The sequence below is a fragment of the Neoarius graeffei genome, chromosome 3, assembly GCF_027579695.1.
Source record: "Neoarius graeffei isolate fNeoGra1 chromosome 3, fNeoGra1.pri, whole genome shotgun sequence".
Lineage (NCBI taxonomy): Eukaryota > Metazoa > Chordata > Actinopteri > Siluriformes > Ariidae > Neoarius > Neoarius graeffei.
In genome coordinates this window covers 5,149,631-5,161,897 of record NC_083571.1, presented here as the reverse complement: position 1 = coordinate 5,161,897, position 12,267 = coordinate 5,149,631, and the positions used below count along the sequence as shown (strand labels likewise).

At 42.5% G+C, this 12,267-nt stretch overlaps 1 protein-coding gene across 1 annotated transcript in view; it reads right to left on the bottom strand.

Moving 5' to 3' along the window:
* kif26aa (kinesin family member 26Aa) overlaps positions 1 to 12,267 on the bottom strand; it is a 206,621-nt gene that overhangs the window by 47,348 nt on the left and 147,006 nt on the right. Inside the window, exon 5 of the mRNA XM_060915603.1 lies at positions 11,980 to 12,172. Coding sequence (XP_060771586.1) covers positions 11,980 to 12,172 — 193 coding nt within the window. The remainder of the gene's footprint in view (positions 1 to 11,979; positions 12,173 to 12,267) is intronic.

The following is a 12,267-nucleotide window of genomic DNA, read 5'->3' as shown; positions in this document are numbered from 1 at the left end:
AGTTTATAGATTTTACACCAGGGACGGCTTCAGAGCATAGAGCTATAAAGATTTCCACTGGCTTCACTCGATGATAAAGATGTAAGAATGAATTTATCAGGAAGTAAACATCTCAGCTGGCCGAGTGGAGCACTCTCACATACTGTGGTGTTTGTCCTGCTTTGTCGCATTCCAAGGTGGAACTCAACTGCATTTCCGCAGAGAAAATGCAAAGTGTGCTTGCTGAGCTGTAGCAGAACAGCTATCATACTAGCATGCTAAAAGCTAGCATGCCAACATGCTAATGCCAACATGCTAACAACTAGCATGCTAACAGTTAACATACTAACATGCTAAAAGCTAGCACGTTAACATGTTAATGCTAACATGCTAATAGATTACATGTTAACAGCTAGCATTCTAACATGCTAATGATTAACATGCTATTTGTTAAAATTCTAACACTTTAAGGCTAATATGCTGACAGCTATCATGCTAACAGCTAACAGGCTAACATGCTAATGGCTAGTATGTTAACTTTTAGCATGCTAACAGCTTACATGCTAACAGTTAGCATGCTAACATGCTCAGGCGAACTCGCTAACAGCAAACATGCGAACTCTGCATGCTACCATGCTAATCCTAACATGTTAACAGCTCTCATGATAACATGCTAATGGTGAACATGCTAACAACTCGCGAGCTAACAGCAGGCATGATATAATAATGGGTAACATGCTAACAGCTAGCACGGTAACACGTGAATGCTTATATGCTAATTGCTATCGTGTGTGCGTGTAAGTATTGCTAATAAAGTGGCCATTGAGTTGAAGTTGATTTCTTGTCAAAGTCTCAGATGAGCAGATCCTTGCCAAATGCATCATCACCTATGGGGGAAGGGAGGAACGACTCAGTCAAGCTTCCATTGATTAGTGGCAAAATGGAGAAAAAATGGACGGATGAAAGGCGAGAGAAAGACGAGTGCGGGTCAGAACCGATATCATGCGTGTGATGGTGATTTGGCCTGAGGTGGCGTATGAAGTTTGGTGGATGTGTGGTGGAGTGTTACTGAGCAAAACTCCATTCATTTGAATGGGCCCAAAAATCAATGGAAGCCTATGGAGGCAAAAAGAGATGCGTGAAAACCAAGGAAAAGACGAGTGCAGGTCTCAAATGAGGGGATGGATCTGTGCGGGGACTTGGCCTGAGGCATCAAGTGAAGTTTCTTGAAGTTTGTTCACTTGGTTAAAAAAATTGATGGAGAGTGAAAGTTTTTCTCCTGAAACACCACTCATTTTCAATGGGGCCAAAAATCAATGCAAGCCTATGGAGGAAAAAGGGATGAGCAAAAAAAAAGGAGTGCAGGTCAGAACCGATTGCATGTATGTGTTGGGGGAGTTGGCCTGAAGTATCACATGAGGTTTGGTGCATCTGCGATGGAGCGTGTCCGAGTAGGACGATTCGATTCATGATCCCCATTCATTCTCTATGGGAAAAAAACAGAAGAAAAACTACAAGAACAAGAGAACGGGAGCGTTGATCCAAAAGCTGTATACAAGCACACTACATCACTTCGGGCCAGACGTCTCCGAGTTGGAACGGTGTCTCTATCTCGAATGCCCTAGGAGGAGTAGTGGATCCAAAAAACATGTCGGAATAAGGCAGAATAAGTAAACTTAAGAAGAAAAATTGTGTGTTTGCCTTCGGCAAGCACACTAATTAAAATGGATTTTGGGGGGGTTAGCACCATTTGATTTTTTACACAACATGCCTTTCACTTTAAAGGTGAAAATTGTTGTTTTATTGTGACACAAACAATAATTAAGATGAAAAAACTGAAATCTGGAGTGTGTTTAAGTATTCACCCCCTTTCGTATGAAACCCCTAAATAAGAGCTGGTCCAACCAATTCACTTCTTAAGTCACATAATTAGTTGATTAAGATCCACCTGTGTGCAAAGTGTCACATGATCTGTCACATGATGTCTGTATAAATCAGCCTGTTCTGGAAGGACCCTGACTCTGCAACACGACTAAGCAAGCAACATGAAAACCAAGGAGCCTCCAAACAGGTCAGAGACAAAGTTGTGGAGAAGTATAGATCAGGGTTGGGTTATAAAAAATATCCCAAACTTTGAATATCCCACAGAGCTCCATTAAATCCATTATAGCAAAATGGAAAGCATATGGCACCACTACAAACCTGACAAGAGAAGGCCCCGCCCACCAAAACTCACAGACCAGGCAAGGAGGGCATTAATCAGAGATACAAAAAAGACACCAAAGAGAACACTGAAGGAGCTGCAAAGATCCACAGCGGAGATGGGAGTATCTGTCCATAGGACCACTTTAAACCATACACACCACAGAGTGGGTGGGGCTTTATGGAAGAGTGGCCAGAAAAAGTCATTGCTTAAGAAAACACATTTGGAGTTTGCCCAGCAGCATGTGGCAGACTCCTCAAACACATGGAAGAAGATTCTCTGGTCAAATGAGACAAAAATTGATCTTTTCAGCCATCATGGGAAACGCCATGTGTGACGCAAACCCAACACCCTGAGAACACCATTCCTACAGTGAAGCATGGTGGTGGCAGCATCATGCTGTGGGGATGTTTTTCATCTGCAGGGACAGGAAAGCTGGTTAGGACTGAAGGAAAGATGGATGGCACTAAATACAGGACAATGCTGGAGGAAAACCTGTTTGAGTCGGCCAGAGGTTTCAGACTAGGACAAAGGTTCACGTTCCAGCAGGACAATGACCCTAAACATACTGCTAAAGCTACACTGGAGTGGTTTAAAGGGAAACATTTAAATGTCTTGGAATGGCCGAGTCAAAGCCCAGACCTCAATCCAATTGAGAATCTGTGGTATAACTTGAAGATTGCTGTACACCAACGCAACCCATCTAACTTGAAGGAGCTAGAGCAGTTTTGCCTTGAGGAATGGGCAAAAATCCCAGTGGCTAGATGTGCTAAGCTAATAGAGACACACCCCAAGAGACTTGCAGCTGTAATTGCAGGAAAAGGTGGCTCTATAACGTATTGACTTTGGGGAGTGAATACCTACGGTATGTACACTCCAGATTTCTGTTTGTTTGTTTTTTCATCTTAATTATTGCTTGTGTCACAATAAAACAACAGTTTTCACCTTTAAAGTTGTAGGCATGTTGTGTAAATCAAATGGTGCTAACTCTCCAAAAATCCATTTTGATTCCAGCTTGTAATGCGACAAAACAGAACAAACACCAAGGGGGACGAATACTTTTGCAAGACACTGTACATGAGTGAGTCAAATTTATCTTTACTTGCATTCACTTTGTTATCTTCCCTGAAATTAATTCACCATTAGTTGAGTATCTTGGCTGTCCATCAAACAAGAAGACAGACAGTGAACAACAAATCATGATGTGTGAAATATTAATCTGAGATTCTGGCTGATGGCCCACACTTCATCCTTCTTCCAACATAAACACAATCAGAGGACAGGCAGGAACTCCTCCATGCCAATTTCTCTGGCTGGCTGCCACATCACACACTAAGAGGGAAAGGTGATCTCTGTAAGCCTACGAGAATACAATAACATTAACTCTTAACATTCAGCTGCAGCTTCTCCGAGTGTTATTACAGTGTGCATGGCTGTCCTGATAAATACAGATGAGGAAGTAGCTACAAACAAGTACAACATCAACAATGGAATCCCAGAAATGTAGTAAATATGAGGTGGTTGCTGAAATCTCTGGGAGGACCAAAAATCACTTTTTTTTTAAAGCTTTATTTATCATCTGAATGTTTGTAATCATATACCAGGCTTACATTAACCTGTAAAATGTGAAAATGAATTGATGTAGCAGTGAATGGCTAAATAATTACCGTCCAATGGTCACTGGATGGATGGATGGATGGATGGATGCCCATAAAAAAACCCCTCAAAATCCATTACACCATCCCACTCATCCCAAAGGTTCTTCTGCACTAAGCACAGTACCAAGCTAACCAGGTGCTTGCAGTTTCTAGGTGTTCCATACCGAACTAGTTCCAGCCATCAGAACAGTTTATCTCCATGACTGGAATCATTTTGGAAAAGTGGCAGAACTAAAACTTCAATTTCCAGCTTGAGAACTCATCAACTTAGCAGCTGATGTATTTGATGGACAACCCAGGGTACAAATTAATATCATTCTCATCTCATCTCATTATCTCTAGCCGCTTTATCCTTCTACAGGGTCGCAGGCAAGCTGGAGCCTATCCCAGCTGACTACGGGCGAAAGGCGGGGTACACCCTGGACAAGTCGCCAGGTCATCACAGGGCCGACACATAGACACAGACAACCATTCACACTCACATTCACACCTACGCTCAATTTAGAGTCACCAGTTAACCTAACCTGCATGTCTTTGGACTGTGGGGGAAACCGGAGCACCCGGAGGAAACCCACGCGGACACGGGGAGAACATGCAAACTCCACACAGAAAGGCCCTCGCCGGCCATGGGGCTCGAACCCAGGACCTTCTTGCTGTGAGGCGACAGCGCTAACCACTACACCACCGTGCCGCCTCAAATTAATATCAATATATGTAAAACTCTTTTCTTGTTTCCACCATTTACAGAATAATTACACTGCCAATGTTCTAATATCTTCTCACATCCATTTTGTTTACCAACCACAGAGCCACAGCTCTGAATATTTCAGCGTGGTCTGCGTTTTATTTTCCTCGGGTGGTATTGCAATATAATAACTCAGTGGACCTCATTAGGAGTTACTTCACTCTGCCTTGATGCAAAGCTCATTAGGAATTTGCAGCTACTGGCTGTTAATGCCAGCTGTCCATTTGTAAGACAATGCACAAACCACGTTTCTTCACATAAGTCTATGGAACAGGTAGGTTTCACAAGGTCATCTAACAGCAATCCATTTCCTACATCTATAAATATGTGCTAAACTACCAAACACCCACTCATCTGCATTTTAGCTGGGGCATGACAACCTCAACTCTGACCTCAAATCACAACTCTGAGAAATCTATTACTCATGTGTTTCAATGGATGATAATGAAGCCAGTGTAAAAGGGAATGGAAGTATGCCTCAATGTAAAGAAGAAGCCTTTATTTGTCACACCTACACTCAAGCTTGAACACATGCATGCACACACAAGTGAGAAATGAGCACACATACGGTACATACCCAGAGCGGTGGGCAGCTATGCTACAGCGCCTGAGGAGCAGTTGGGGGTTAGGTGCCTTGCTCAGGGGCACTTCAGCCGAACCTCAGGCCATGGCTGCCCCATGTTAACCTAACCACATGTCTTTGAGCTGTGGGGGAAACTGGAGCACCCAGAGGAAACCCATGCAGACACGGGGAGGACACAACTCCACACGAAAAGGCCCCCATTGGCCACTGGGCTCAACCTCAGAACCTTCTTGCTATGAGGCGACAGTGCTACCCACTACACCACCGTGGCGCCCAATATTTGTCCATCAACCCGAGGAAAAAGTCTAGTAAGCTTAGCTGCAAAGCTTTTTCCTAAATGCTGCTGAATTACCCTGAAATTTGCCCACACAAACTTCATGAAGAGATGAAGCTAAAGTTATTATATCTACACAGAAAAAAGTAAAGAAAATCCAGGTACAGCTATTAGTTAGCTCACTAGCCATCCTCATCATTAATGAAGCAGCTTAATTAAAGTGATGAGATCTTTAAATAGAGTAAGGGAGTAAATCACTTTTATTTATAACAGTGTCTGTCGACCAAAGTTCTGTACTAAGTGTTGTATATAGCCAAATATTAAGATGATCCCCAAGAAGAACAACACCCAGTGCAAGTATGCTTGTAGGGGAACACATACACATGTACAGGGGGGACAACATCAACTGGTACAGGAGGACCACATCCACTGGTATTGGAGGGGGACAATATTTACTGGTATGGGGGGGAGCATTCACTGGTATGGGGGAATGCATCCACTGATATTGGGGGGGATGGGGGACATATCCACTGGTATTGGGGGACAACATCCACTGGCAAAGGGGGAACACATCCACTGTTTTTTGGGGGGAACATCATCTACTGGTACAGGGGGAACACATCCACTAGTATTGAGGGGGACAGCATCAACTGGTACAGGGAGAACACATTCACTAGTATTGGGGGGACAGCATCTACTGGTACAGGGGGGAACACATCCACTAGTATTGGGGGGAGGCAGCATCTACTGGTACAGGGGGAACACATCCATTAGTATTGGGGGGACAGCATACTGGTACAGGGGGAACACATCCACTGGTTTTGGGGGAACAACATCCACTGGTACAGGGCGAACACATCCAGTGGCTTTGGGGGGACAACATCAACTGGGACGGGGGAACACATCCACTGTTACTGAGGGGACAACATCCACTGGTACAGGGGCAACACATATACTGATACAAGGGGAACATAACCACTGGTACTTGGGGGCAGCATCCACTAGTACGGGGGAACACATCTATTGGTATTAGGGGGACAGCGTTCAATAATACAGGAAGAACACATTCACTTGCACTGGGGACACTTCAACCACTGGTATGGGGAAACACACCCATTGGAAAAGAGAAAACACATCTACTGATATTGGGAGGGACAACATTCACTGGTATAGGCATAGCACATCCATTGGAACAGAGAGAACACAACCACTGGTACAGAGGGAAAATATCTATTGGAACAGAGAGAACACATCCAATGGTATTGGGGCTAAAATCAGAATCATCTGATTTAGGGGGAACATACCCGCTGGTACACTGTATGTGTTTAATAAAAGGCTTCCTTTGCATTGGGTGGTGGCACCCCTCGTATCAAGGGGCTGGCCTTTTTTATTGGGGGATTTCCCATGGTACTGGGGAAATGGCTTCAGGGGAAAAGCAGCCACTGATATAGAGGGAACACTTCCCCTGGTATCAGGGGATGGCTTTCTCTTGTATTGGGAGATGACACTTCCTAGTGTCAAGGGGTAGCTTTCTCTTTTTATCAAGGAGATGGCACCCCTAGTCTCGCAAATGGGTTTCCCTTGTATCATGACAGAAGGGATAGAATCATTGTATATCATCATACCGCATCCTCTAATTATAGAGGACACAACCACACTGATGACCGGCTAGTGGCCTAGTGGTAGCGTGTCCGCCTCTCGATCGGGAGATCGGGAGTTCTATTCACGGTCGGGTCATACCAAAGACCATCATAAAAATGGTACCTACTACCATCTGGCAAGGCATGCTGCAATACAGATGCGAGTGGGGAGTTAAACTCTCGTGGTTACCAGAGGGCTAGCCCCCCACTGTAACCCTAGCTATGTAATAGGCGAGAGGCTGCGGAAACGGAGATTAGCGCTGCCCGATGCACCACATGGCGCAGGAAGGACTTTAACTTTACTAACTTAACAACCACACTGATATTCTGAAAATGCTACTGATATTCTGGAAATTCAAATTTGCTCGATATACTGTATACTTACATAGCTGGTGCCACTGCCTAGTGTGCTCTTGCCTCACCTTTTCTACCTAATGCTTTAATGCCAGCCAGAGGTGCCATTTAGGTTCATGTATGGACTTGTCTTTGAAGGTGAGCTGAGGACACATGTTTCACCTAATAGTGGGATTTAGGGGGTCCCTAAGGGTCTCCTTAGTTTAGTCTGAGATGGTGATGTCATTGTCCTTGGTGGAAGAATTGTGGGAAACCAGCTCCCTGGAGAGCTCCCTGCACAGTGAACCTGCACCATGTTTTGGTGTGTATAAGTTAACTGATCTACTGCTCTACATTTTCCAGAAACACAGACCTCTCAAACTGTGTTATGACACAAATCATGCTGTTTATTTGGTGTAAACCTGAAGAGGGTCTGAGGGACTGGTTTTGACTTGGTAATTCGATAAAAAAATGGCTTCATGAAGTAAAGCTTTTAAATAAACCAGGATGATGTAAGGGGTTTGGAGCTTTTAAACAGGACATGAATCATGTGACATGTAACATCATTCAGGATTCATGTTGCTGCTGTAAATGTAGATTAGCAGATGTCTTGTTCACACATCCTGATGCTAGCTGTGAGATGTGTATCAAGATGCCTGGCAGGGGTCTATTAGAATAATGTCTAATCATTTTAAACTAATATGTGGCAGAAAAAAAAAAATCACCAACGTCACCTCATTCTCAGATTCAGCACTAAGTTCTGGCAAACAATGGACTGAAAAACAGCCAAGGCTGGGAGCACATTTCCAATGAAAGTCATTAGATTTCTCTCTCTCACTTCTGGAATTAATAAGAGAAAACATATTCTGTCTTGTCATGTGATCAAGAAGCTGCAAAGCATAAACTCCTCTGTCCTGACGATGTCAAAAAACTTTACCTCAACAAAGCGTTGACGCTGGAGGCTCTTCCCATAAACATCTCCTCATGGAAAGGGTATTAACCTGAAAACCTTATAATTGTTGATAAGTTTGAATATTTTTTAATTTAGTTATAATTAGACTGACACTATGGGAGGGGTAATATTAAAAAAATAGATTAAAATTGTACGTTTATGAGAAAAATTAAGATATTCTCTGAGATTATAAAGTCATACATTTGTGAGAAAAAATTCAGAAACATTTTCTGAGATTAACCCTTTGGTGCCAGACCCTTTAAATATCGTTCCTCCAGAAATGATGACATAACGGTTGCTATGGCAAAATAAAAATACCTTGAAAACAAACAAAGTCTGACAATACTTACAGTGTATTGCAAAAGTATTCATCCCCCTTGGTGTTTGTCCTGTTTTGGAATTTTTGGAGGGTTAACACCATTTGACTTTTTACACAACATGCCTACCACTTTAAAGGTGAAAAATTGTTGTTTTATTGTGACACAAACAATAATTAAGATGAAAAAAAAACCAGACATCTGGAGTGTGCATAAGTATTCACCCCCTTTCATACAAAACCCCTAAATAAGAGCTGGTCCAACCAATTCACTTCAGAAGTCACATAGTTAGTTGATTAAGATCCACCTGTGTGCAATCAAAGTGTCACATGATCTGTCACATGATGTCTGTATAAATCAGCCTGTTCTGGAAGGACCCTGACTCTGCAACACTACTAAGCAAGCAACATGAAAACCAAGGAGCCTCCAAACAGGTCCGAGACAAAGTTGTGGAGAAGTATAGATCAGGGTTGGGTTATAAAAAATATCCCAAACTTTGAATATCCCACAGAGCTCCATTAAATCCATTATAGCAAAATGGAAAGAATATGGCACCACTACAAACCTGACAAGAGAAGGCCCCACCCACCAAAACTCACAGACCGGGCCGGGCAAAGAGGGCATTAATCAGAGATGCAACAAAGACACCAAAGAGAACACTGAAGGAGCTGCAAAGATCCACAGTGGAGATGGGATTATCTGTCCATAGGACCACTTTAAGCCGTACACTCCACAGAGTGGGCGGGGCTTTATGGAAGAGTGGCCAGAAAAAAGTCATTGCTTAAGAAAACATGTTTGGAGTTTGCCCAACAGCATGTTGCAGACTCCCCAAACACATGGAAGAAGATTCTCTGGTCAAATGAGACTAAAATTGATTTTTTTGGCCATCATGAGAAACACCATGTGTGGCACAAACCCAACACCCTGAGAACACCATTCCTACAGTGAAGCATGGTGGTGGCAGCATCATGCTGTGGGGATGTTTTTCATCTGCAGGGACAGGAAAGCTGGTCAGGACTGAAGGAAAGATGGATGGCACTAAATGCAGGGCAATTCTGGAGGAAAACCTGTTTGAGTCGGCCAGAGGTTTGAGACTGGGACAAAGGTTCACTTTCCAGCAGGACAATGACCCTAAACATACTGCTAAAGCTACACTGGAGTGGTTTAAAGGGAAACATTTAAATCTCTTGGATTGGCCTAATCAAAGCCCAGACCTCAATCCAATTGGAAATCTGTGGCATAAATTTGAAGATTGCTGTCTATCAACGCAACCCATCCAACTTGAATAAGTTAGAGCAGTTTTGCCTTGAGGAATGGGCAAAAATCCCAGTGGCTAGATGTGCTAAGCTAATAGAGACATACCCCAAGAAGTGGTAGGCATGTTGTGTAAATCAAATGGTGCTAATGCTCCAAAAAAAATCAATTTTAATTCCAGCTTGTAATACAACAAAACAGGACAAACACTAAGTGGGATGAATACTTTTGCAAGACACAAGATGGACCATAGTCAATCAGATTCTGGTCAGAATGAATCCTTTCTTTTGATTGGTTGCCTTTTACCACCTTGTATTTGTAAGTAATGCAACAACCTCAGTCAGATTCCAAATGGTGTCTTTGAGTAAGCGACCACATACCGTACATGATTTAGAGCAGAACAAGTGGTGGAAATTCTTATGAATGATGGTATTGGTGATGAAAGTAGCATAGATCGTGAAATTGGTGCTCTTTCAAGCGGAGAAGAGTTCGATTTGGACCAAGGTATTTTTAATAAATAAATATCAATATTACCAAACATAGTGCAGTTGTTTAGCTTATACTGTATATTAAGCTTTAAAATGGTATTTAGCATGATGAGTATCCTGAAGTCCAACCTCAAGCTATTTTTGTTTGAACAGGCATTTTTTCTTAGTGCTTTATTCATTTATCAAGCGATCAAAGAGGAAAAGCTGCATTTCCTATAAACTCTCGGCTCATCCGTGGCGTCTGTGGTGTGATGATGTTGATCCAACCCTGAAAAGTGAAGCGAATATGGTTCCTTGATCTAAAAAAAATGCACATTTTTGACTTTTTCAAAAATCTTGGAATTTCTGAATTTTGTTCTCAGAATATTATCCTCTCCTTCAGCATCTTTTTTTTAAATCTACAATGGCCTTAATATGCCTTTGTAAATTCAAAAATGTAACAGTGCTTCAATTTGTTGAATTATTTAAAAAAAAGACAAAAATTAGCATTTTCGATGATCGAGTCTCGTATATTCTTCAGACCATGGTCAAGGATATGATCGACCATGATTAAAAAAGGACCATCATGATTTGACGTATGTTAAAATTTGCGAAACTGTGTTGAAGAGCTCATCTGCATATACCGAGGGCTTCTGTGATGTCGAGACTACAAACAGCAGTAACATAATAATAATAATAATAATAATAATAATAATTTACACGTAATTTCGGGTCATTTCCAGTTCTATAAATACCACGAGCACCGTAATGAACTCGACTGGTTCGACTGCTGAGATGAGCCCGATAATGGATCAGTAATTCACACAAACTGGAGTTTAAATGATTCTAATCTGATTAGTGATGTAATGAATAAGCTGATTAAATTAATTACAATTCAGGTTAAGATGTGGAGTTTATAATTTCCTTATTATCGCCCAAGACTCTTTAATCAAAATGTCCTTCGCCATGGGGATGTGTTACAGAGACACACTGAGGCTTATTCAGAGTGTTCATCTCCTCGTGTCTTATTATGAGTAAGGGGATTTTAACAAGAATGCAATTTTTTTATGAAAGTATACGTTTATTTATTTACTTATTTATTTATTTATTTATGTGTGTATGTTATGATATCACGACTCTAATGCACTCCATTATGTCCATGTTAAACTTTTCATGGCCTCTCCAGAATAAAAACATGCTCTTTTTACCCACCTGCCCCCTGAAGTGACCTCTGACCTGCCCAGTTTTTCCCACTCCCACTGGCTGCCGAACCCTCACATTCTGGAATGCTATCTGGAATTCCCAAATAGCTACTTGGAATTCCATCACCCTGGGAATTGGGACAAGTGCTCTCTCCCGAGCCGTCTCACACACAGCCGTCTTTGATGGTGACTTGGCCTCTGTCCAAGACGACATTCTTACAGATCAATCTTCGACTAGAATGTTTTTTTTTTATCCATTACAAGACAAAGTGGTGCATTGTTATTGTCCAAAACTAATGTTGACGTAAGCAGCATTACATCATCACTATGTGCGAAATATCACAGCAGCCTCAGATGTGTCATTGTACCTACCTTACCCATCCCAGGGCATTCTTTGACCTTTGACCCTGCTCTGAGCAGGCATGGTGGGACAGGTGGGGGTGAAAGCTGCAGGGCGGCGCTGAAGCCATCTGTGTAGAAGAACGGTTCATCGCGGTCAGGCGGGGACGGCGGAGGAGGAGGCTGAGGCTTCTTCCGTTTGGAGAGGTTCAGCTTCTGAGCAGCCCTGAGGACAATAAAAACACGGAGGTCAGAAAGAGGTCACCACTGTGGAATTGGAACGGAGCAAACAATCAGCTGCGCTCTTTAGTTCTCTCAGGA